At 43.5% G+C, this 27,146-nt stretch overlaps 1 protein-coding gene across 5 annotated transcripts in view; it reads left to right on the top strand.

The window, feature by feature from the left end:
* Positions 1 to 27,146, top strand: part of LNX1 (ligand of numb-protein X 1) — an 84,483-nt gene that overhangs the window by 14,548 nt on the left and 42,789 nt on the right. For 2 of the 5 annotated variants that reach the window (XM_040595638.1, XM_040595648.1), the window contains exon 2: positions 402 to 884. In XM_040595638.1, coding sequence (XP_040451572.1) covers positions 520 to 884 — 365 coding nt within the window. In that variant the 5' untranslated portion in view covers positions 402 to 519. Of the gene's footprint in view, positions 1 to 401; positions 885 to 4,354; positions 4,769 to 27,146 lie in introns of those variants that run through there. The other 3 variants (XM_040595667.1, XM_040595657.1, XM_040595674.1) reach the window with 2 other exon arrangements.

The following is a 27,146-nucleotide window of genomic DNA, read 5'->3' as shown; positions in this document are numbered from 1 at the left end:
CTTGTGCAGTAACCATTATTCTTACCTATATTTCTGCACACAGTCTGGCAATGTTTGCCTACACATGATGCTGCTTTCCCAGCAGAAGTAATGTGACCATAAAATCAGCTGACCGGAACGGAAATTATATGCTAATTTAAGGGTTTCAACCATTAAATGTGTGTAGTAGTTCTCCCTATTTCATAGCTTTCTTTACGAGTGTAATTGTGTAAATGAAGCTAGATTTAAGAGAAAAATCCCTGGAGTAAACCCCTTTTTCTGCCCCTTTCTTTCTGCACTCCCACCCCAAAGGTGCAATTCTTCCCTAATACCTGCTAGAGTGCTTCATATCTGGGTACACACTGTAAGTATGATAAGATAAAACAATCCAAATCATAACCCTTTGGCTTTTTTCCCCACAGACCTGATGGTATACACAAGCCCTGCTGTGGCTCTCATGCATAGAGAACAGGCTGGGTATTCCCGTCTGCCCTCTTTTGAATTGCATCAATTCTGATTACAAGCCAGAAAGAAGAAGAAATGGAGGATAGCTCCCCGCCACTCTGTGTCACCTGTGGCCAAGCGCATTTACCAGAAGAAAACCACTTGTACAGCTACACCGAAGAGGTAGATGATGATCTGATATGCCACATTTGCCTGCAACCTTTGCTTCAGCCGTTAGACACGCTTTGTGGTCACACCTTCTGCACAGCCTGCCTTACGAACTTCCTCGTGGAAAAAGACTTCTGCCCCATGGACCGCAAGCTTGTGATTCTCCAGACGTGCAGGAAGTCCAGCATACTAGTGAATAACCTCCTGGACAAGCTAATGGTTAGCTGCCCTTTCACAGAACACTGCTCAGAGGTCATGCAACGCGGTCACCTCGAACAACATTTCCAAACCCAGTAAGTTGTGGTTGATAGACCTTTTTTTCGCTATTTTTCTTAGGAAAAGGAAAAAATATCTTAAATTAAATGCTGATTAAAATAGACAGTTAATGTAAAGAAAGATTCATTGATTTCACTCCCAATGAACATCTACAGTATCATTAATTTAGAGCTGAATTTAGTCCATTTATGTGACAATATCTCATTCTTTTTTTTAGAATCAAATACATTCAAGGTACTTCATGCTATCATTAGCAGTTCTGGGTGGGTACTTTGTGGTTAGCTGCATAATGGGAGTGTGTATTCGGTCATCCAAAGAGATCTGTGAGTTTTGGGAAGCTGAGCTATCATAAATATTTTAGTAGCACATTAAGGGTTTTATAATTGCCTTTTCTTCAATCCTTTTTTGAATCGCAAATGACCTATATGAGAAGTAGAGCAGAAAATACTCCAGTTTGGTATTGGTCTTTGGAGCTGAGCGCTCCCTTCCTCTAGGTAACCGCTTACCCAGTGTACTGCACCGCTGAGCTTGGCGAGGCCCTGGCTGGACTCCCCCTTCAGGCTTACCTTTCCTGGTGGCCAGGACACCCTCTCTTCTGGCTCTGGGAAAGACCCCTTCAGGGACCAGTTTGGTTCCTCTGCGAGGAGAGAACTGATGATGAATGATCCTCTGTCTTGCACGTGCTGTTGCTTTTGTTTTGCGTCTTCTGCCTTTTGGAAGGAAGGCAGAAGAGTAAAGAGATACATTTGGGCTGTGGTTTCTGATGGCAGACAAATGCTTTGGCATAGTCCAGGTAACAGCACCTTGGTTTTAAGGAGAGATGGGGTCTAAGAGATGCTTTTTTGTGGCTGGTATCTGAATGACTTCCCCTGTGGGCTGCAGGTATGAGTCGTGTTCCTAGGTGTGTGCTTCTGGAGGAAGCCCTGGGTGACCAGCACAGGGCTCCAGACTGCTGGTAGGGGCATATTCCTGCACAGACATGGCAATGCTGAAGGTCAGAGCATCCCTTGGTCAGCAGGCTGGTGAGCTGGAGGACCAAGGTGTGTTCACATGGTTGCAGGCTTCATGGTCTTGAAGCTTGTAACTGGAAATGGCTCTGCAGCCTGCCATTCAAACATGTCCTCATTTGAACCGGAGACCTCATTTCCTGAAGCACCTGAATTCTCATGAGGGATTTATTTACTGAAGATATTCACTGAAGTTATGGTGGTTATCCAACCAAAAAATGTGACCGTTTTGCATTGCTAAAGCTGAAAAAAACCATGAGCAAAGGCTTTCTTGAGCCCTTGCAAAGCTCAGGAGCCCACTTGTTGCATGCTGCAGGTTTGGTGTTTGTGGATTTAGGTGCCCTTGGTCCACCCAGTTCTGCACCTGGCTTTCCCTGTTGAGGGTGCTGCTGTCTCATGCGTCATGGCGTAAGAGGTGGTGGCAGTAGCCTCCAGCCCAGGCCAGCCGTGCTCTGCAAGGTTAGCTTTCTGCTGCTAAGGGGAAAACTTAGCAAAGTTACTTTTAATTTTCTGCCTTTGGTCAGTACTTCTCTGATGGGCTTCAAATACTAATATCAATAGTAATGTAGGTAAAGGGGCTGACAGTCTGCCGTGAGCTGCGGTCACTGAGATTATGTTTCTCTACAGATTCCAACCACAAAATCTTGAGCCCCTGGTGCAAATACCCTTTCCCTTTGCTTATACATACAGCTGACTTTAACTTATCTTAGATCCTCCTTTTTGTCTTAATTTTTTGAGATGATGGTGCTGTGGCCATAAATATAGTAGGAAAAAACCATGACACAGTAAGTAAGCAAACTGAAATATTTTTTTTTACATAGAAGCCACACAGCTAGCACCATTCCTGGTTTCTAGTGTCAGCTCTCCTACATGGACATACACAAGTCCTACCAGTGTCTTGGTTTCTCCTCCTTAAGTTAGTAGTAAAGGTACTCTTCACATACATAGCTTGCAGAATTGCAGTGTTGTAAACCATGATTTGGTCCTGTAAAAGCCTGGCAAGTTTTATTCTGGTACTTATTATTGAATGTCCATGGCCTGGATTTTCCCCCTCAGGACCTCTGAGCTTCTATGTCTCTGGCTCACTTGGCCTGACCCCAAACAGGGGTCGGAAAAATTGGCTTAGTAGCATGTTTTCACAGCCTCTTGCTGTCCCTCCTCTCCTCGTCAAGCTCCCTCCACCAAGTCCTGGCTCAGCAAACCCAGGCAGCAGGAGACTGGGGAGATGGAGCAGGGGTCTCTTTTCCCACCAAACCCTAAAGCCTCTGAGGTAGAGCAGTACAAGGCAGTGACATAGATTGGCTAGTTCCTTCTTTGCCACTCATAACATGGATTTTTCTTCCTCAGGCTGGTTTGGAGGGCTGAGTTACCTTAAGGCCAAAGGACAGAGAAATAATGGGGAATCTTTGCTGCTGGGCAGGTTTCAGCTTTCCAGGGAGCGGGGAGCACAGCCTCACGGGCATTCCCACCCAAAGGAAGCATTCGGATGGAACTTTCTGAGTGACCCCTAAAGGGGGACTTCTGCAACCTTGTGCTTGCAGAGGCTGTGCAGTGCCTTTTTTTTTTTTTTTTTTTTAGGAAAGCATTAATTATCGCCAGAGGTACCTTATGCCTCTGCCTAATTTAATTCTCAGAAATGCAGAAACTTCTCTCACCATCCCACCTCCAGCTCATGGCAGGGCAGGAGAGGAGGAGGGCATTGTGCTGTGGCATGCCCAGACACAGCTTGAGCAGGGTGAGCTGACGCTGTTCTCTTTAACGCCGGTGAATCAATAGAGAGGAGAGAAAGTGTGTGACTTTGCTAATAAAAAAAAATAAAAATTAATAATCATAAACAATCCTGTGCCTGTGGCAAAAATGGCTCAGAGCCATCTGAAAATCTCAAGTGAACGTGATCTGTGTTCTCAGTGAATAAATTAAAGTGGGCTCCACTAGAGTGAACAGGGCAGTCAGAAGTCCTCACATTTCTTGCATGTTTCAGGCTCAGACCAGCCCCTGAGGTCACTGATGGGACAAGGTGAGTTTGCTGGTTTATGCTTTGTAATTGATGAGAGAACTTTATTTTTTTTTAAAATGCCGGTTACCATGGAGCAGTCCACTGAAAGCATCCTCATTTAAAATGTTTGCTCTTGCAACCTTCAAAAAACCCCCACAACAATACCAAAACCTGCTTGAGAAGAGACACGCCCTTGGATTATTACATGATTTATGTTTGCACAAAAACATCTGACTGGATTTGGGGAATTCAGACTGAGAGGCAAACAACCAGCAGTTGGCTGTGATCTTTTGCAGTGTTTTACTTTAAAAAGGTGTGGTCTTCTGATATCGCCTGCTTCAGAACTCCACGGGGGGCATTTTTTCCCCCCTTGTCAGACAGCTACACCCTTCCGTGATGCAGTTTAGCTTGTAACCCATCTGCTTGTGGGCAGTGATGTAAATGTACCAGCTGCCTCTGAAGAACCACTCTGAATCCTGCAGGAGGCAGGTCTCTTCCCCGAGCATCGCTCTCCTCTGCAGCATAAGTCACTGTCTCACCAACCACGCTGTGCTGTCCCTAAAACCTCACATCTACACATCTGAGAGTCAGATCGAGTAATCCTCTTACAGGTCAATGATTTTTGCAGTGTAGCTTCGTTTAAGGGATTTAAGCTTGATTCATAATGTGCTACCATTGCGTTGAAATGGAAAGGCTTGCTTAGAAGGGGCTTGGCTGGCACAAAAGCTTCACGTTGTGTGTCCCACCAGCACAGAGAGACAGTGGGAAGGAGGAAACCTAGCAGCAGTGCCAGTCCTGCACTGAAAATGAAGGCTCTCCTGTTACTGGTCCTACCTTGGCTAAGTCCTGCAAACTACATAGACAATGTGGGCAACCTGCACTTCTTGTACTCCGAGCTGTGAGTACGCACAGTCGCGCCGGTGTCGTGCTCTCTGTCTGTCTGTCTCACCGGAGTGGCGGGAAGGGGCTCGCCACGAGCGTTTTGGGGGGTCTGTCTGTCTGCCTGTGTGTCTGTGTGTGTGCGCATACGTGTGAAGAAAATCCTGCAACGTCTTGCCAACAGCTTCAAACCGTGCTGTGAACTAGCTGCTTCCCATCCGGAGGGCTAATAATAGCAGTACATCCCCATTGCTTTCTGCTCTGGAAGCAGCTGAGACATACTGAGTGAAGCTGCCTTTTTCCTTATCAACTTGCTTTTCTGTGCCGACGTTTTCAGTGGTTGTTGGGTTTGGCGGGTTTGTTTCCATCTCTGAGCCTGTGGTTTTTCTTTACCATAAATAGCTTTGCAGGGGAGCTGGGCATAGAGGAGGGCATCAGGACAGACACCCCTGGTAGAGCACTCTCTGTGTGTACATGCATAATGTTCTGTGTGTAAAGCTGCATGCCTGTAGCAAAACGCTGAGAAGCCTTTCACCAGAAATAATTCACTTGAGACAGGAAAGAAATTCCCATATTTCTGTTTTTGCCCACAGCAGGATGTTATTTTCTTTGTAGCACAAATTTAAATGTAGCAATCCATTCACGTATCTTCATGTTTTTTTAAAAAAAACCACCTCAGACAACCCCATAGCTGATTTTTCCATCCCATAAAACAAATATTTTGTGGTACCATCTGTAAAAGATAGTAGTTTAATTTGTGCTTGAATGTTATTGTACTAGTTAATACGGCTTTTATTACTAGAAATAGATATTTTTCCAGCATGTTTTTATTAATTATGTTTTGCTTGTATTTTAACAAATTGAAAACTCTCAAGATCTTCCTTGAGATAATGAATGAAATGGCTAGTTCTGCTCAAAAATGAAAAATTACTGTATTGTGCCTAAAGTGAGAATGTTTTAGTAACAGTTGTGATTAGTACCAATAAGACTAATTTCCAAATGATTTTGCCTCTACTGTCTGACAAAAATAGTGGTGTTTTGCAGAAACACAAAGTCCCCTTTTGAAATTCTTGTGTGATATGCATGGCAACTATTAATAATTTAGTCACGCTGTGTACAGCAGCTCAGGATTTCTGTATGCCATAGGTGTTTTTAAACATTTAACAAATCTGGTGTTGAGAGTTGCAGCTATGCCCTCATCTTAATTTTCTGGCATTTTGTTTAAGAATGTTAATTTAAAACAAACAAACAAAGAACCCAGTTAAGCCAAGCAGGCTACAGGAGCAATCAAGCTCAAAACAGAGCAGATGAACACTTACAATGGAAACAATGGCATCTGGGACATCTAGTTTCCAGGAAAACAAACTGATGGGATTAATCAGAGCACAGACGCAGACGCAGCCTACTTGCTTTTCTTGGGGAATTCAGGTTCACTGATTCTCCCAGGGTAAAGGGCTACGACTTACAGTAGCTGTTGTCCTTTATTTATTTAGCCTTCTAACCCACAGAGATGTTAGTCTTGCTGGATGTCGGCAGTCGTTCTTAGCGGAGTGGGTGCAAGCTGGGGCTTGGACGTGCATCTTCGGTTGTCAGCAATGGGAGGTGCATGTCCCCTCCCCGGTGCCCAGCCCTGGACACTACCTGGTGCTGGCAGCTGCTGCTCAGGAGCTCCTGCACCACTCCATCTCTGGCTGGGGCAGCGGGAAGCAGGATTTGCTGGGACTGACATAACCCAAAAGGGCGCCGGGGCAGTTTGAGCTTGTTTCAGGAATTTCTCCTCCTCCACATGTATTTGGTGCCTTTGGATGCCGCACAAGGCACTGAATTATTAATCTGTGGGATGGTTCAAGGTCCTCTCTAACAGCAGCAGTTGAAAGAAAAAGAGAAATATTGTTTTCAGTCCTGTTTAATTAGTTTATACAAATGTTATGACCTACAGTTTGCTACTTTGATTGCTCAGGCTCTTGCATGCAGGAGGTTTTTCATGCAAAATTTTGTGAGTAAGACAACCTGGACACTGGTGTCGATGACAGCCTGGCACCTGGGGGCACAAGTTTACTGCCCCAGTCATTTTGTGCTCCAAACCCCACAGAGGCAGCTTCGTAAATCCTTCCCCACAGGCAACTGAAAAGCCACTGCCATGTGTAGCATATCTAATAGCTTGCCCCACTGCTCAAAGCTAGACCGTAGTAGGCAGAAAACTTTTTTTTTTTTCTATTATCACACTATCTTTGGTTGCTAGCCAGTACAAATACTGGCCTCAGTCAGGGCTCGTTATTTTGTTGGCTGGCAGCCACCAGAGATACTAGCTGAGGAGGAGTAGGGGGCCAGCAGGGATGTGAGCAGTCAGGGAAGAGTTGGAGGACCATGGGAGATGTGGTCACTGTCACTGGTGCTGGCACAATAGTAAGGGCACTGGGATTTGCACTGCAGTCCCACTCATACAGTCTGTCTCTTCCCTTCTACCCTGTTCAAACAAAGGTTAGGTTATTTGTGTTGCAGTGGTGAGCGGGGATTGCTTTAGTTTGAGGGCATTTTTTTCGTAAGTGTGAAATGGGCAGCATGGGGAATAGGGATTACAGTATAGCCCAAAGCCCGTCTGGAGATGCAGGCTCTGGAATCCATCTAAGAAATAGAGAGGAGATTTTAGGAGAGTTGAAGAGGAGAAATGAAGCTGGGGAAAGGCTGTGCCAGACCTTTGCACTTTAGCTGAGTGCCATGCATGTAGGAAGGAGAAGTGTGTGGATGTGCTGTAGTGGCACTTGTTGGGTGCTGTTATTTTTAGTTTCCAATTAGCAGTCTGATAATTATAGGTATTCTCAGCAAGTAAATAAATAAAGCAAATAAATATCTCCTGACACTCTTCCCTGCACCAAAACCACTTCCCTGGCCTTTGCCTGTTAATCCTCCCTTGCCCTCACAAAGATCTTCACACAGATGTCCTTCTTGTCCTTGCTCTTAGCCAAATTGTGAAGAGCAGCCCATGGTAAGCTCCTGAAGGGAAGCTCATGGAAACACCTGGCAGAAGGACAAGAGAAATCTGTGACGTCTCCTTCAAGGAACCTCTGGGGTGGGTGTGGTGGTGGTGTCATAGCTGCACCAGGCCAATGGCTCTCAGCATCAGAAGGGTCTGCACAGGTCTTGAGGAGACCCCAGTCCAGGGTCCATGCCTTTTGCTTTATAACCCTGTAAAGCTGCTTCAAGAGATATCTTCTCTCTTTCTTTCCTACCTAAAACATTGTCAGAAAGCAAAACTTGCCCAAGTGTCTTTTGAGTTGGGGTATGTTATTCTTGCTGGTTAAAAACAAGGTGTGTGGATGGAGAGGCAGCCTCTGGCCACTGCAGGAGGTTCTCCTGGGGCTGAGGACCTGGTGGCACTGCTCACACCAAGCGGTGCCAGCCTCCATCGCTACCCCTCTCACTTCAAAGCAGGACCTGTGCAGCAGGGCATTTCTCAAAAGAAAGATTTTCTTCACTTTGAGTTGAATAAGCCACTTAGAAATAAAATTATGAGGGGAAGCAAGTTGCCAGACTAAGCAATGAATAACCTCACCTTGTCCCTCCGAGAACCTCAGTCACGTGGAAAGCACGGGGTGGTTTCCAACTTAATCCCCCGTCAGCACATGCCGTGCTGACAGAGCGAGCGCCCGGGAGGGTGCCGGGCATCGCGTGTGCTCGGCACAGGTCGAGCACTGGGGAGCCCATGGCAGCCGCGCTTGCTGGCACTGCTTCCCTCCAAGGATTAAACAGCTCCTGGCCTTAGTCACTGCTGGTAATCCACCAGCTAGATCCATCCCACTGATCTGAATCAAGCATTTTTTTAAAAAAATCTATTGTTTGTTAGAGTGAAATTTGCAAGCTACTCCTGCATGAAAAAAATTACTTCTTTTTTTCTTACCTCTCTTGAGTTTTATGTGAAACAGTCAAAGGGATCTCACCAAATTAACTGGCTCAAGTTTCCCTATATAACTTTTATATGATAACTACTCTTAAATTTCAAAACAGCATTTTGGGCTGGAATAGCCAGTAAAATGTAGTTTCTCTGTTAATTCAATTTAAAAAGAAGAGACGCAAGTGCCAGCTGTGTTCTAGTGTCCTTGGGCACATCTTTTTTACAGTAAGAACAATTTAGTTCAAGCTACTAGGCGCACCCTCCCGACCCCCTTCCATCACTGGGTTTAAATGTGCAGCTGATTTCTTTAATATCTGTTCAGCTTGATGGGGAAGCTTGTGTCTGGCTTCAATTCTGTTCTTGTGAAATTAGCTGCAAGGAGGCTGGGGAGCGCAGAGCACGCATTATTTGTGACAAAATTGGTAAGCCTGGAGTGCCTTTTGGGCTTGTGTGTTAGTCCACTGCAAAAGCCACGTGTTGGCCTCCTTACTCTGTGCAGAGCAGCCTGTATGGAAATCTGTGTCAGAGTTAAGCTGTGAGGTTAATTAAATCTGAAAGTGTTGGAAAGCAAGGCTTGAATGGAAAGATTCTTCAATGAAAATATAAATGAAATGTCAAGAATATCCACATTAAACAACGCGGACAAAGCACACTCAGATAATATGTAAAGGGTCTTTTCCAGCGTACTAGCGTTGGATGTCTCGCAGGAAAAGTAGAACTGAGGTGAATTAAAGCAGAAAGGCATGAGTGCATCAAAGGCTGCCCATTGGCTTCACCCCTATGCTACAGCTTCACAAAGTGACCAGGGTGGAAACATGGCAAACTCTGAAATCTTGCATGGAAGCAAGAAATACAGTCTTCTCGGTTGCTGACTCTTCCTGTCTTCCGTATCCTCTTTGGGAAAGCTTCTGGTCTGGATATCGCTGAGCATGCACAATGGTGCAGGGGAGCAGTAGGCACCAGGCACTCTCAGGCTCCCTTTGTTTCTCCCCAAGGTCTCTGCAACAGCAGCAGATCCTCCAAGGACTTGGTTTTCCTTCAGACTTCTAGATGTTTCCCAAAACCCTCAGCAACAGCTAGTGTCACTTCCCCAGCTTGTCCCCTCACTGTATTGTGTCCAACCCCACTCCACCAGCCCTCTTGCTTGCTTTTCCACTCCTGCTCTCTGCTTCTTTGGTCCCTAACTTTGTTTATTCTCCTCCTCTCTTGTGGCATGACCCTGCTTCTGTCATTCTTCTGCCTTTAGAACCGCACAGTAAAGCTTGAGATTTTAGTACAAGTATGGCCCGAAAGCCCCCAGGCAGAAGCCCACGTAGGTGAACTGCAAATATACTGTATTATCTTGGAAGTACCAGAGTAGTTGTAGTCTAAACTCACGGCGTTGAGGTGCCCAAACTGAACTTTCTAAATACATGAGGTGTTCCATTCAGGAGTGTTTGATACGGGCTATGCTGCTAGCATGGGAAGTGCAGCAGAAAGCGGTCATTTCCTATCGACTCTGACCGTTCAGGGGCCGGTCACTCTTTGACCAAGGACTAATTGCACTCTGCCAAATAAGCAGTGTTTTCCCCTGAGCAGCACGGTGAGGTCTGGATCTCTCCCACACCTTCTGCCACCCTCTCCCAGGGACAGTACCCTTCTCCACTTCCTCACCCTGCCTGGTTCTCCACAACCTGGGTTACAAGGTGTTGCATTTTCATGGTATGACTAAGTGTCACTGGTTAGCATCTTTTTCCCCAGCACTGTGATTCTAGGTGCAGAAATAGATTTGTCAGGGACAGCTCCAGAAACCAAAACCCCTTTGAGACCTTTAAGAATTTGTTGATTTTTCTGGGAATTTTGTGTGTAATGAAAGTTGGTATTTCAGTTATACTTTGAGAAAGATCCTGTTTCACTTGTGCATGCATGAAAGTCACCTTTACTCCATTCACAGCCACCTACACACGCTTGAGATCAGAATTCAACCTTTTACTCTGCTGAAATGTTTTCTCATGGTTGGAGCCTTCTCACACCTTCGGAAAAGGCTGACATTGGCCAGTATCAATCTCAACAAATACATTTTGTTGCCAAAAGTAAGACCTGAGCCAGCACAAAAAAAGGGGAACCCTGCCAAGCTGGAAAGGAAATGCAATAATTCTGGCTGGCAGACAGGTTTCTTTCCATGAATGAGTTATGTCTCAGTTATGGCTGATTTTTGTGTAGGCTGCTCAGAAGAAGTGTGCTTACATGCCTTGCCCATGTACCGGCAGCGCAGATGGAGCAAACCTTATCCCACTCGGAGACTGCTTCACAATGGGCGATCCACTTTGGGAGGGAGACCAGAGAGGGCAAAGCACCGGGGCACTGGCAGCATAGGAGGAAGGAGCGAGATGATGGGAGTTACAGGAGACCAGTGGTTACTCACAAGCAACAGAATCTCATTTCTCGTCTGACATTAAGCCACACAGGCCGTATGCTGCAAGTTTGGCTGACCTCTGCATCTCTCTGACAATTAACCTAGTTTAGCACTGGCACTGGCAGCGTGACAAGGATATTTTTCCTTGAGCTATTTCTCTGACAAATCTGGCAGAACTGAGCTGTCCTGCAATGCAAGGATGAACACTGCTCTTGCAGGGCTCTTGTGCCTGTCGTAGCGTAAGTCCGGCTCTAAGCACTGGTTCTGAGATCAGCTGCAACGCAGCTTGTTTCACTGTGGGGAAGCAGAGTAGTAGGTCTGAGGGTCCTCTTGGGTTTTTGTAACAGTCTTGACCTTTCAGGGGAATCTGCCTTCAGGGTCCCTGGACTATAGAGCGGTTGTCTGCTTTCTGTGACCTTCACCATGAGCAGAGCTGTTGTTCAGGAGATAGAACTGATTTTCTGCATTTTGGCATGTGGCTGTGTGTCCAAACTGCCCACCCTGAGCCACGCAGTGAGTGGGGGCACGAGAGCGCCAGCAGTGCAGGGCACAAAAGCAGAGGTTTTAGCTAATATTTGGGCTAATAACATAGCCTGTGTGACAGCATAAACGTGGATGCCTGGGGCTTCCTCTTTGAAGAGGGGGGTCCAAGCTGGTCTTTCTAAGTTGAACTGGTACCTCAGTAGAGGTATCTAGTAGACAATGACATGCCATATGTCATGGCTAAAATCCCACTGCCACTGAAGGATTCCTGGCTTGGAGCTGAACCCTGTTTTGGGATTAAGAAGGTGAACTTTTTTTTAAAACATCTTAGACAGCTGAATTCACCCCTAAGCCTCAGCAAAGTTGCAGCTGGTGAAGACTGAATTCAGCCAGTGAATCCTTGGGCTCTCTCTGGAATATGCTTTATCCATTCATATAATTTATTAATTGACAAGAGATTCTGAATATAGATTGAAGCAAGTTCAGGAGCAACCTAGTGTACAACTTTTACACCAAAAAATGAACTGTGAAGCATCCATAACTTTGTCACATTGTACAATATGTCCTCCTGACATGAAAGAAAGAGGCTGACTCTAACAGTGGCCAAGTCAAACCATATTTCTAGGAAGTTTCTTCTTTCTCTTGAATTTCTGTTGGCAACATTATCAAGTTTTATCAATAAAGTCTTGTTCTTCTTAGCAGTGCAGGCAGACAATGAGGTTGGTAATGATCATACCTAGCATTGAATGCATCTGCTTTGGTATTCATTCCCTCTTCTTTTTATCAAGACACTGAGCTGAGTATAATGGATACCTGGTGAGAAGGAAATAATCACCATTCACTCCTCTGTCTTCACGGAACTGTCTTGCTCTGTGACACCACTGTGACACATGGCATGAAGTCAGGATAAGGCAAGATATTTGCAGTTGCTGGAGCCATGCTCTTTTTTTATTTGCTCTTCTACTAACTCACTGCATATTGCTTACCTAAATAAACTTAATTAATAAGATGTCTTTAGTGGTATAAATTTCAGCTACAAAATTCAGTCATCAATGTATTACTTTCTGGTTTATTTTTCCCTCCTCAAATCTCTTGAAATCACGTTGCCAGGAAACAGGTGTTTTAGGTTGGAAAGTAATTTCATATGCACTTATTGGGAAGCTTACACCTCTCTGTATTATGCATTGCAGTCCCATCATTCACTAGACAGTGTGTAATATATTCTTAATGTAGAATTTCAATAATTTAGTAATCTCTTAAATAAAGGACAAGGGGAATCTGACATGCTCTAAGGATTATGTTTTCCTCTCTCCTCTGCAGAACTTAGTGAACTAGTACGATTAGTAGACTGATGACCTCATTATGTTCTGTGTTTTATTAAGAACAGACAATACTATTTCTGAAAGCATAATTCAGGTATTTTCTTTTCTCCTCCCATATGTGATAAGCATTACTGTTATATGTTATTTTTAACATTCAGTTAGCACTGTGATGCCCCACTGTTTTTAACCTTCCTTCCCATGTAAAATGAATAGTGGAATGGTTTCACAGGAGCATCCACAGAGGCCCCTTCCCCTGTGGATTTTATAACTCAACAGCATGAAAGGACAGAAAACGTCCCTCATGGAGCAGACTTTTATGGTGAGGTGATGGGTATGATTAACCAAATCTTTCTGTGGTCCACAGGAGATCACAGGAAGCAGAGAGTACACTGTGCTGGTGCTACAGTATGAGGATGTGTAGGTTGATATGGATAAGCAAGCTGTTTCACTCGATATGTATGAGCATCTATCTCCTGCCAAGAGGCTAAATTACAGACAGAAATAAGCACTCTGTATGAAGAGCACATGTTGCAACACGGTCCTTCACCGAACAGGTTTTGCAGTGGGAGTGGGAATCCCAGGAGGTGGTTGTGACTTGCCCTTGTCAGCTCCCAAGGGAGCCTTGCCACTGGTTCTGGTTTAAACATTTGGGACATCTCTCCTTCCAGCCTTACTACCTGGTTTGTAATCACAAGAGGAAGATGGGACTGCTGGAGAAAGGCTGAATACAATTCTTTCCCAAATGTAGTGTGTATAAACTGGTGTTTCTTTTTTGCCCTGGCAATGCTGCCATGACAATTGACATTGGGACCTGTTGTGGGGAAGAGCATGGTTGAAAGTTCCAGTTGCTGCTACTTTGCCCCAGTCCAGACTGTGATGGAAATATTTATATTATTCATATTAGTAAATCAGTCTAGAAATGCTGAGGAGATCCTGCCTTGGGTGCCCAGCGGTGGCTGCTGCAATCCGTGACATCCTCATGTCCCCTTGATGCAACCTGGGCCCTAGCATAGGTCTAGCAGATTCCTGCACATCCAGGACAGCCTCCAGTGTTGGAGACATGCTGTGTTCTCCACATCTGCTTTCTGCCTGCTCTGTGCTGTTATGGGTCAAGGGTATGGCCACACAAATGTGCTTTCCTTGGTGCTGTGTCTAAATTTTCTCATTGTCCATTTTTAAATTGCATTTAAATGTTGCGTATCTTGATGCTTTTTAGTGGTTCGTTGTTTCTAGCAAACATGCTGCTTCCAGTTTCTTCCCTCAGAGGAGATTAAATTCCAGTACATTCTTAGTTTATCCTTCCAAGGCATGAGTATAATGAAGTTGGACAGTAATGGTTGCTGCATTTCACTTTTTTTCTGCTCTTTCCCCAGTGGTCTAAGCATCTGTGGGTTTGAAGCACTTACAGCTATGGTCTTTGAGTTCAAAATAAGTCAGAAAAGAATAGACCGAAACAGGACACAGCATTTAATAAGATATAAAGTATACACATAAACTTGTACTTCATCAGTTGAGCTGACAAAGCAAATAAATGCAAAGACCCACTTATCTGCCTTTTTTGTAATCCAAGCTTGAATAATAAATAGTAACATGACCCAAGTGAACAAAAGAAATTTATAAAGGGAGGCCAAGACCATGTAACCCTCTTCTAGAAGAGATGAACCATAATCCATGCCAGATATTTCCAAAACTCTTTCACTCCTGTTCCACCTACCTCACAACACAATCTGTCCTCCTTTTCCCTTCCCTTCCCTTCCCTTCCCTTCCCTTCCCTTCCCTTCCCTTCCCTTCCCTTCCCTTCCCTTCCCTTCCCTTCCCTTCCCTTCCCTTCCCTTCCCTTCCCTTCCCTTCCCTTCCCTTCCCTTCCCTTCCCTTCCCTTCCCTTCCCTTCCCTTCCCTTCCCTTCCCTTCCCTTCCCTTCCCTTCCCTTCCCTTCCTTTCCTTCTTCACTAGATGCTTAGTTACAACCCTCATATTTTTGCTAACTCAGTGTTGCAGAGAGGTTAACAGTCTTTTTCTTAGAGAGAAAATGCATTTCACTGATTTATGATGTTAAGTTAACTTGCTTTTTAAGGCTGCTAATTGCTGTTCAGATCTTCCTGTGCTTTGTGTCTTCTCTGTTTTTCAAATCCCCAGCAAACAGAAGTTGACAACCAACACAAAAAATACCACAGTGATTTTGTGCCCTGTGGTGCTTTGCAGCACCAAGAGAACTCACAGCTGACAGCATGAAGGGTTTTTTGTCTGTGATGAGAGAGTTTGATTTGTTTGCATGTTGGGTAAAAATAACAGTTTGCTTTTAAATAGGTGCTTATCTTCTTGCAGCGTTACATAAACTCTCTTGACGCTACCTGCCAAGTGCAAATCGGCTGCTTCTGCCCTATATGTGTTTTGAGAGAAGATGCAGGTTTGAAACTCTTTAAATAGGAATCTTTCTGTTGATTCCCTTGACATGACTTGTAATGCTCATTCTGTCTCTGTCATCACCAGTGCCAGGCTGTGTTTTGGTTTCTTTAGCCATTTTCCACCTGGCTGCTCCTGGCTACCCTAAATCTTTGTCTTTCCCTTGGTTTCCCTCAGTTCCTGTTTTCTTTACACCTCTTGCCTCTCCCATGTCTGCCTTGCTCCATGCAGCAGTAACAAAGGGATCAAGGTTATCAGGGAAGCGTGCCCTTACTGCGTAGCATGACAGCAGCATGTTTCTCTGTCTGGTGAAGAAGAATTGAACTGGGTTAAAAATGTAAGGCGTTCTTGGACACAGAATCTGTTGTAACCACTGCAGTAAATGAACAGAGTCAAGATTAAATAAGGACAGAGTACACTGGTCCTGGATTAAGCTGTGGCAGGTAAATGTAGATCACCCATCCATAATTTCAGTCACTCAAGGCTGGTAAGTTCAATCAGTCCATGGAGAAATACTTCTGCCAGGTCTGCATGAGCCCTGTCCTCCTTTGGTGCAGTAGTGGTGAGACCCTGTCTGATCCCTTCTGTTGTCTCCAAGCACCTGACTGGTCTGTGAAACAGTCTGTGGAAGGGCTGTTCCCTGGAGTGGCTTGTTCAAGGCGAGTAAGGAGGAAAGGGAAAGGGAGAAACTGGCTGACTTGGTCAGTTAAGGACCCTTGTGGTTAACTCCAACAGTGCTGAGCACACTGAGCCATGTGTCTTCCATTGTCTTGCACTATTCCAGCACTGCAAAACTCTGAGCTGGTTATGCTTCTTATTTAAAATTTGTGGATTAATGCATGAGTAAATTGTGAATTTAAGCTGCAGAGCTTAACTTCAACAAAACGTGGAGCTGAAGGCTAATAACAAAGAAGGCTTTATGGATTGACCAGGTTTGGTGAGACTCTATATTAACTTCGCTTCAGCAGTCTTAGTGTACTCTAAACATTTATCTGTTAGACTAAACATAGGTTAAGCCAGGCCATGAAATAGCTCACTTGTAGAACTGACATCTCATCAGAGTTTTATCAACTGATCCTCTGCCTGGTTAAATTATCACCTGGACTGAAATCTTTAAAAGAGTTGCAAACTGTCCTACAAAACCCACTACAGTGAAAATAAAAAAAGCCAAGAAAATAGGGGTGGTAAGTTCTCCCTCTTTATTATTCAGTTCCTCTCACCAAGTTGATTTGTTTGGTTCAAGGACCACGTCTCTCGTTGTTACCCTATCTGCTATTCCAGTACTCAGACAGAGAAAGCTATGGAAGATGAAGGAGGTAATGAAAAGAGTAATATCAATGTGCTTGACTTTTTCTGACTTCAGTTATTTTTATACAGGTATTATTCCATTGACTTAAAAAAATTACTCTCTTCAATTTAATTGGAACAAATTGGGAGGGAAAATGAGGTTTTGCCTATATAGGCAAACTTCTGCTTTTTTTACATCTGTGTAGCAGAGAGATAGGATAGCAGAAATCCAAAAAAACATTTTTGAGGAAAGGAGCATCTAACCACCCTGATTCACACCACGCAGTTTTTAGCAGAAACAGCAATTTTAAAAAGCAGAGCATCCCTTGAGGGCGTGTGGGTGAATGAGTCAAAACAATACAAATAAAATGTCATGGACTCCAGTTTCTGCAATCTCTGCTACAGCCTCCCCCTCCCTCCAAAAAAACACACCCCCGTGTGGGAGCTTTGTAAAACCTCAGGCTCCACTTTTCCTGTCCATTGTGACAATGGTAGCCGCGTGACAACAGATCTTACAAAACTGTGACTTTTCTCCTGGTTGTTTTGTTGAAATCTATCTCCTTGCATTTGCAGACAGAAACTCCATGACCTTAACACTGACCAGAAAGTCCCTTTGAAGCAGGATGTTTTCAGGAGGGTAGCAGGACTGGTGACAAAACAGCAACCCATCAGTGAATGGTCAGACCTGCAGCTAAAGGGCAAGGGTGCAGCAAGGTCCCTGTTTGTCTCCAGTGTTGAAGCTAGTTCTTGTAAGGGTCATCCGCATCGCCACAGAGGGCTTCAAGGGGTTTAGGGCTGAACGGACTTGCTGCCTGTCTCATAACCTACTGAAGAAGTTGAGCAGTGTAGCTATAGGGTAGGGACAAATCCTGGTCCCCTCTCATCACACCTCTGGTCGACCACAGTGATAGGGATGAAGTACAAATCACTTTGATGTCTCCTCAGTGTCCTTGGCACAAGGAAGCGGAGGGTTCAGGTCTGGGTTTTTTCTGTTGACTGCAGGGAAATTCAGGGCTTAAGGTTTGGGTCTTCTTCATTCAAAAAGCTTCTGTGCAATTTTTTCCCCATCTCCTGGCAGTGCTCGAGAGCGGGATAGGTCTGGCACCGTATGGCGCTCCTCCTTCCCTCTGTCCCCATCCTCCTGCTTGGGGAGGTGCTGGGCTCCAAGGAGGAAAGGAGGCAGCCCCTGTCCATCTGTGAGCTGCCATGGCTCACTGTGTGGGCACACGTTGGCAGGACTTCAAAATGACCTGAGGTTGTGTTTTGCCTCTGAAGGTGCGTGACTTCCTGCAGAGGCCAGGGATGGCATTTTGCTATTTTCTGTGGACACTGATGGGATGACTGGCCTTGCATGGACCTTCCCCGTGGTGGGCAGCTTGCAAAGGGGGTGGACTAAGGGCAAAGAGGTAGAGACATGGGTATGGCCTGAAGTCTTCCTGTTGACATACCCTAGATGTGACTGTTACCTGGTAGGAGAGGGCCTATAGAGCCCCTGTAGGGGAAATAGCCCAAGGAATAGCTTCCGTGCTGAGACACACCTGTGCTCTCCTTCATCAGAAAGAAACAGCGAAACTGGATCCTAAGTGATTTTATAATATACCTGTCTGTTTTTCAACTGGTGTTTTCCATTCGTAAAGTTAGTCAGACCTGGGCTTCAGGAGCAATGTTTTCAAGAGAAGACTCTGACTATATGAAGCATTATTCTGGAATCACCTATTGTGCCATCCGCCAATGACAACTCCCTTGGCACTTTTTTTCCCTCACTGACATTTAAAAAAAGAACAGCTGTGCTGCCTATGGTCCCCTGTGACAGGGAAGCAGTTGCTGATGTTATCCTCCCCTCCCTTCTGACTGCTTTGCAAACAGTGCTTCTTCCAGGTCTGCAAAAATAGTCACGTTGAAGAGAAACAATGCTCACCCTTGCAAGCCGGTTGTGAGGTGTCAGGTCCAGGGCTGAGCCCAGACATTCAGGTGACCCATGATTCTGCATCGTTAGCAACACCTGGGTGCAATGCCAGAGCTCTGTTTCAAGTCTTAACTTCTTTTGTGCTTTTAGAAGGTAGATGGGTGTCTGATATTTTAATTCCCCTCTCTCCTTTTTGCTTGAGATGCTGAGGTATCTGAGAGGGAGTGAAAGTGCCGTTCATACAGTTAGGGCTCTATGGGACTGCTTTTATTCTTATTGCTTTTTGTGTTATAGTAGTTTAAAGAACCGACAAATGAGCCAAATCTGTGTTGTGGAAGACATTGAACAAAAACATAGTAAGCCCTAAGGGCTTTTTATTATGCATGAAATAAAGTGAACCTGTAACTTGTTTTCAGGATGTGGCATGTTGAGAGGTAGACCCTGGCTCTCACAGAGCTCCAGGCTTGAACTACAGGACAATATTGCCTCTTAACTAATCCTCAACCACTGCTAGGCATGGCTGGTCAAATGAACCATCTTTTATGGATTTAGGTTCTTTTATAAAGGATGCTGCCAGAAAAGTCTGCCTACCAAATTGGGAGAGCTTTTTTGCCCCTAAAGTTTTATTAGGGCAACAGTGTTAAAATTATTCTTTTATCATGTTAATCAACAGAAAACAAGTTATCAAAGGACAGAAAATAAATATCTGTTTTGCCCCCAGTAGCAGAAGGACCTCTTGATTCATTTGTGCTACTGTGTTACTTATATCCATCGGCATGAATGTCTGTGCTTCATCTTGCCTGCTTCTTCCTGGGCTAAAGGTATGGGCAGGTACCTCTGTAGACTTAAAAACAATCCGTTATTTTACTGATATCTTGATCATACATGGGCACTACCTAGTGTGAAGAAAGGATCTTGGGATGCAGAGCCTGAAGTTACAGAGTGCAATGATGTTGGGAAACTAGCACCTAAAATTTCTGAGCACTGAGAGCTCCCACAGTTTCCATTCAGTGTCCAGAAGAAAGAGCCGGGAAGAAAGGCAGAAATTATCCCCAAAAGATGGTTTAAACACATAGGGAAGTTAATCCATAACAAAGTTGGATGTGAAATGACACTACTGTTCTTACTCTAGGGTAGCTTCTCTGGTGAATGCTCTTACTCTGGAAGAGGGATGTCTCCAGGGAAGCTATTCTCGGGTGTGTGGTTCTACACATATAGTATACATACTGTGGCTAAGGTCTCATTCCACAACCACTGCAGTAATCACATACTTCCTTCTTGCAGACAACCCCTTAGGAAGCAGCACCATCTCTGGAGGCTGATGTGCTTAGCCTTTGAAGAACAGTTTGTGCTCAAGTTTGGAAGGTGTCCTTAACGCCAGTATCTAAGTAGTCAGCAAATCCTCCTACGTGATGCTGTGGCATCTTCAATTAGCTTTTAAAGAAATAAGAAAATAATTTGCCACAAGGCTGTTCTGTTCACAGTCACTAAATTGTTAGGTATTTCTTTCCCTTTCTTCCTCCTTTTCCCACTGTACTGCAGCCTTATAAACACGTGGTGCTGACTGTCTGGCTTTGCCCTTCAGGAAGCAAACTTGTTTCAGGGCAGTTAAGGAAGTTCCTCAGAAGGTATGATCAGCTAAAGACAGTTAAGCCACCAACCACTAGTCCAAAGCATTGCAGAAAATACTAAAACAGAATGTCTTAATTGCTAATATAAATCTTCAAATGCACTAGCAGTTTTGTTTAGTCTGTATTTTTTTTTTTTTTTTATCCTCACCTCAGTGTCCATCTCAGGCTGAGGCAGATATTTTGGAACCAGAGAAAATTTTCGCATTGTAGCTGTAAGATTATTCTCTGTTATAGTGCTGGGCAGTTTGGCTCGATGAGTCATCATCACTGACAGCCCATTGCAGTCATATTTGCATGAAGCAAATAAGATTTGTTTTATGTGTGTCTGAATCTGGGCTGCAACATGTCCAATGCCCCCAGCATGCTGCTGTCCACTGGACGCTAGTGTAGATGTCCAGCTGGAGATCCTGACTGTTGGTGATGGCTTGGGTCACCTTGAGTCATGATGTGGGTAATGCCTTTGTTTGAAAATTAGCAGGTGATGAGGCATGGCATGAGCACACTGCTGGAAATCAGATTGCCAGCTCCCTTCTGAAGGACCAGGGTCATCTCAGTTTGAAGAAGACAGATGTTATCCCCCTTTCAGAGCCGATAATGAACTAACGTAATTTCCTATGCCACCCTGGTTTTCCTTCAGGGTGTCCATCATCACTGCTAATGAGACCCAAGTCTACTTAAATTGTGATGCTAACAAAATTGCAGCCTGGGCTGGAACAGCCTCAGGCACAGAGGCTGGCTGAGTCACCCAGATGCCACAACCTGTCACAGAGAATTCATGGTTTGGATTCATTTCAAGGCAGTCCCTCGCACAGCAGCCCTGACCCATTTTGTGAGAACAGCAATGTCAAGCAGGATGCACCCTCTCCTAGGACAGCAGGGGCAAGGCCACTGTCTTGGATCACCCAGGGGAATAGAACTGCAGCTCATGCTCAAGGTTCAGTTCTCCAAACCCGCTGCCCAGGTTTGCATATGGTGTTCTAGGTGTCCAGCTGCATGCACAATGGTTATGTTCTAATTTTGAAAGAAAAAATAGTTATCAGAGCTTGAATATTGGAGTTGCCAAGGCTGCAGTGGCATAAAAGGAGAATGAAAGAGCAGCTTCCTAAAGAATATTTTGGGATTTTTTTTCCCCAGTTTCCTGTATTTTAGTAGGATGAGTGGATAAGTTAATGTGTTTTGTAAAAGAACAGTGTGACATGACTGTCTCTTACCCTGAATGTTTTTTAAATAAATTGAATAATTAATGAAAAAACAGAACAATTTTTTAAAATTTATTTATACTTTGAAAAAATAGCATGAAATCTGAGAGAGTAGAAATGACTAAGAGAGCCTAAGGAAATGCATAGCATCTGCAGGCAAAAGAATATGAAGAAGCAGCAGCCTGAGCATCTTGGGCTTGAAGTAAGATATGGTGCAGAAGTTATTTTATTCTCCTACTTTTTTACAGTCAGAAGAGCTATTCACTAGAATAACCTCCTCAGGGATATGGTAGAGTTTCTATCACTGAAGGTTTTCAAGATGTGATTGGAGAGGGTGCTAGATAATCTCATGTAGGCTTCTTTTCCCATAGGTTGGACCATATGATCTTTCGGGGTCCCTTCCAACCTAGGGTCTTCTATGATAATTGCCTTTGTCATGGAAATCCATTTTGTGTTGTTGGTAATATGGTATCCACTTCTGACAGCATCTTTTGTAATTAAGGGATTTCAGTGTTGGATTCCTGCTTCCAACCTAGTTTATGTATTTTATCCTTTGATTCATCAGTTATATCCTGGTAGTCTTAGAAAACAAGACACAATTTTAAGGTAATTTCTGCAGCTTCAGACTGTGAACTTGTGTGCCTGGACGGTACTGCCAGGTTTTTCCCAAGATACTGACTGAACTAACAGAGAACAGTGCCTTTTCTTATGAACTTCTCCCAACTTCAACCAAAAAGCCACAGCAGCCTTGGAAGCAAGACTCAGATTCTCCATCCCCAGGTGTCAGTTTTTCATTTGGCAATGGCACTGGGCTCCCTCTTGCTTAGCCCACCTCTCTGAATAAGCTTCAGCAGGAGGAGCAGAGATCAGCCTTACCCCAGCCTGACCTGAGCACACCTGAAAACTGAGGTGTGATGGCGTGAGCCCTGCCAGCCCCCCTTGCCAAGCGAGAACTGTTATTGGGACATGTACATTGGGAGGGAAACTGCATCGCTGCAGTTTTGGGCACTTTCCATGGCATTAAGCACAGCACTGCCTGGAGGGAGCTATGTGGGGAGAAGGGTGAGTGGATTTGGCTTTTTTTTTTTTTTCAGATTTGGATAAAGGAATTCAGCTTAAAAGTATTTCTGATAGTTCTGTTAAAAAACGGTGATCCAAAAAAAAGTGGTTTTCAGCATTTTTCAGCATTTCAATTTTTACAGCATAAGTGAACATCTTCTACCATGTGAGCTTTCAGAAGACTGTAAACAACATTCCAGCCATATTTGTGCTGTGGCTGGATATGGACTTTCTGGAGCCTTTAAATGCTTTTACAAAGCATATTTATTTTAATGGGAGGGTAAAATATCTCACTGAAATATCTCATACTCAACTGTGTGGAACTCATAGACCCACAAGCAACGAAGATCTTTGCATGCCCAGTGGGTTTGGGGAGTTTTTTTCTGAAAACTGGCTCATAATGTCCCTCTGATCGATCCTCTTCCAGCCACACGTGCAAAGGAGAAGACTGCAGAGCTGGGATTAGAAGCTGGAACAGTGTTTCTCCAGCAAAATGTCCTGTTGGACATGCTATCTTCACAAAGAACTAGCGTAATGAGATATTTGGTCAGTAGAGTGACTTATGTACATCTTATGTCAGTGTCAGCACTCATTTAGGCTGAAATCCCAGAAGCTGAGCTCTGAGATACACCAGAAAATGTTGTACTCTTCCTTCCCCACCCTTACTAGGAGCCCATGTTATTTTAGGGTTTTAAGGCACAGTGAGTCATGAGTCACGTGAAGTTCAGTTCTTATAGGACTGGTTCAGCATCCTTGTTGAATACCAGATATTGGATTTGATAGTACAGGAGAACTATTTTTTAAAATGGGAAACATTTGTGACATCTTAAGATGCTACTTAGTCATGGTGGTGGAGGTGTTTGCTCAATGCTCAGATGGGCGTCTGACAGGGACCTCTGTGGTTTTTCAACTTCTGGGAAGGCGTGCCAAGACTCCTTGTTCTGACCTTCTGGATAAGAAAGCAAGCTGGTGTTCAGAGCTTGATGTGTACCAAGACATGTTAGCGATGTAATTTAGATACGCGTGCTGACCTAAAAGGGATCTTCTGTGACTTTTGGGTCACTGAGGTCAGAGGCAATTGCCACCAGAGCTAGAGCTGTGGGTGGCTGTCCATAGCATGTTCTGTCAATAATGTCTTTATACCCAGCATTCGTTATTTACCAGCTGCAGCCATATTGTTTTCTGTAATTTCAAATTCCAGTGGAGAACATATTAGTAAACACAGGCCTTGGGTTGAAAACATCTTGAAATAGACTGCAGTGTTCCCTTTTTATTATTTTACATCTAAAGACTTATGTGCATGTGTCATTCCTTTGTGTCAACAGAAGCCTCAAAACTGCTGTCTGTGTCATAGCAGGTATTGCAATTAGTTTTATTTTGAAAATAAATCTGTGCTAAGTACGTGTAAATACAAAGTTTCTGTCTGGCAGGCTCTTCTCTCTATAGCTGCAACAATCAAGTTACATTAATACTGTCACTCTTGTTAAAAACTCAAAACCCCTTGTCTCATTGCAAGCATATTTTGCTCACTGCATCATGAAGCTTTTATAGTATAGGTGGGGATAGTAGGAGGAGAAGACAATGCTGAGATACTAAGTTCCAGGAGACTAATTATACCTGTTGAATATAATCTGGTGATCAGAAGACTGAACAATAAACGTGAAAAACACATGAATCAACAGATTGAATGCTTATTCTTAACATTAATTATATGTGTATCCACATAATTTGAAAAATGCAGTGTATTGGATTGTGTGCTATTATGAGGTATATCATTGCAATGCTTTAAGAATTTCTTTGTCCTTGTACTCATTATTTTTGCCAGAGGTAACTTGATTTTAGCAGCATTAACATTTTTTTTGGAGCCTTTGTATATTTATGCTGTGATTTTTCTTAGGCTCATTTTTCAGTTAAGGTTCTAAATGAGCAATATGTTCAGTGATCCTGCTGCAGTCTCATTACATATGATCTCAATTGTTTCTATAAAAAGGTTATACTATTAGTAGTAGTATAAGGCAAAATGGACAAGGTTGCCTGCTGAGTACAAGTGCTGTTCTTTGAGTGGTCTTGGACCTGAAAACCAGAAGTGAAGCTGACGGTTGCTGATGGCAGGTCTTATGTTGCTTTCCAAACACCCATCTGATGCACATTGCATGTGATTGCTCCTTTGTGCACACTGTCTGAAGAGAAAAGAATCTACAACCATTAGTAAGTACCCAAGTTTTCCATGAAGGAACCTCTTGGACGTCTTTCTAATCTGTGTTTTCTCACTTTCTTTTGAAAAAATGTTTGAGTTTTACTCTTCTTCAAGAGTGTGGAAGTCTGAAGCTTTTAAGTGGGTGGTATAGAAAATTATGGGATTCTGGAAGGTTCATGCTCAGGCACGAACACAGCAAGGAACCTATGAGTACCTAAGTAGGAGATTCAAAGCAAAATAAGAGGGAAAAAATAAGACACATGGGACTGTGATCACACAGCTGATGAAAGCACCTGGTAAATGTTTCATCAAGCTCCACCTTCGCTCAAGTCAAGAGGAGGTTTTAGTACTTTAGGACTTTAATATAGCACTTGAACAAATTAGCAGTTTAAATGATGTATTATACATATGTATATACATATACATGCTAAAAGCACTAGAAGCTGTCATCAAGGTTTACAGGCTCTCACCAGCTCAGAAATGCTAGTCCCATGTGTCTTATTTTTCCCTCTTATTTTGCTCTGAATTTCCTACCCAGGTACTCATAGGTTCCTTGTTGTGTCAGTACCTAAGCACCTACCAAGAGTTAGAGAGAGGGTGCTGCTCCTCTGTTTTCCTTGTTTGTGTCAGCTGATGTGAGTAGCTTGCATGAGATATGTAGATTACTCTTGGGGAGCTTCAGTATTTAATTGAGTAAGTTCAGTATAAATAAATATTGCTGTTGTTTTACATCATGCAAGATCACTCTGGTTCTGTACTTTTGGCCAGTAACTTCCCTGTCATGGCAAATGTTTGTTTATAGTAATCTAAGAGCAAATAATGATTAATAGGTTGACTATACTCTTTCACCTTGGTTAATTCCTCATTTTTGTTGCTTAAGGTCTACTTGTGCTCTACAAGGATTACATTTAAAGGCAGCACTGGAAAAAGTAGAAGCTGTAGAAGGCTGTGCCTTATGTGAGCAGTGGGAACCAGCTGCTGAAGCCCTTGTGCACTCTCAGAGCATTGGTGACCTGGGCACAAGTGGGGAAGGGGCAACAGAAGGCGAAGCCACAGTGTCAGTTGTGAACGTTAGCTTCTCTAAAGTAATAGTTGTGTTAGGCACAATACAGAAGCTGTGCTAATCCATGAAAGAAGTTGTCATTTCCAGCCTGTATGCTGACTTGCCCATCTCAGCTGTCTCTGGCAATTTACAGCTCCATTCTCCTATATGTAAGACAGCTGCAATTTATTGGAATGGCTGAAGACTAGAACTTGAAACGATGCTTGAAACTTGAAGAGAAATCAGTACAGTTGTGTTTCAAAAATGACAGAGTAATGGCCTGGAAGAAGTATCGGGGGAGGGAGAGAACATGATCTGGACCAACAATTTGTACATAGTCCCAACAACTGGGATTATTGCACAATAATCCCAGTTATGGTTTTTGCCCAGAGCTGCGGGCAACTAGTATTGTTTACCTATTTCTTCCAGTTCTCTGTTCCCATGATAGATGTTAATGGGCCTTTTAAAACATTTCATAACAGAAGCTGATGATGGTGGTTGAAATACAACTTTTTTTGCTTTTTAAAGAATAGGGGGAAAAAATCTTGAACATGACCACATGTTACATGATACTTCGGTACCATGTACATGAAGTTTAAACTCTACAATTTATTTAAAAGTAAAAATGTGTTCCAAGGTCTTCAACTCTTACAAAAACTGGTAGGAAATCTGGAGATTCCTCCCTTCCCTCAGTATGAGCAGTCAAATTTAAAATGAAAATTTGGTTTCCATTGAATGCTTGTTCAGTTTGTGTCTGGCAGCAGCTGCCTGTCCATTGGTAGTTTTGGGAACTGTGGGGTTTGAACTCTGAACTGGAATTCCATTCTTTACCAGTGCAAAACACTTTCAAGGGCTGTACCAAAATCGATGGCCATGCTTGCTCCTCCTTCTCAGCAACCAAATCACAGAAATGGGAGTATGTCACTGAAGCTGATGACTGACATAGTAATTATAAAGAACACTCGGTATGTATTTTCCTCATATGCTTAGAAAACCTATTTTTTTTTAATCTGTGGGAACTGTAAGTCCTTTTTTCTAGTGGTGCACCCAAATTCATTAATAAGTGGCTGACATGGAAGTGTAAGTATACAGATACTCCTGCACACGTTCCTTATATAATATACAAATACATTTTGTTTGACAGCATCATAGTGCAAAAGCATTGTGGCAATGACAGCCCTTCCTTGGGGTCAGATCTTTACAGATGGGACACAGTACAAGTTTATGCTTTGCTAGTAAGGTAGTTCCAGAGTTTATTGAATTACACTGGCTTCATTAATACAAAAAGCATGAAAAAACCTTAAGAAACCATAACAGGGATATGCAGAAATTAAACTGAAAAAAATAGATATTTGAGAGGATTTTTCCTATCTTGTGGGAAAATATTTAAGCTAAATAACTTCAGCTTAAAGAAATAAATGTTATGAGGACCTTTATAAATATTTATAGAGTAGTAATGCAGAAATATAGAACCATTAAATCTACTACATGTTTATACTTTAGCAAGGGCCTCTGGTTGACAACAGAGAGCAAATAACATAGAAAATCTCTGACAGCTAGACAGAGAAGCTCTTTGCCTCA

Source organism: Falco naumanni, chromosome 1 (assembly GCF_017639655.2).
Source record: "Falco naumanni isolate bFalNau1 chromosome 1, bFalNau1.pat, whole genome shotgun sequence".
Lineage (NCBI taxonomy): Eukaryota > Metazoa > Chordata > Aves > Falconiformes > Falconidae > Falco > Falco naumanni.
The sequence above is the reverse complement of the archived record's forward strand: the minus strand, read 5'-3'. Positions and strand labels throughout refer to the sequence as shown.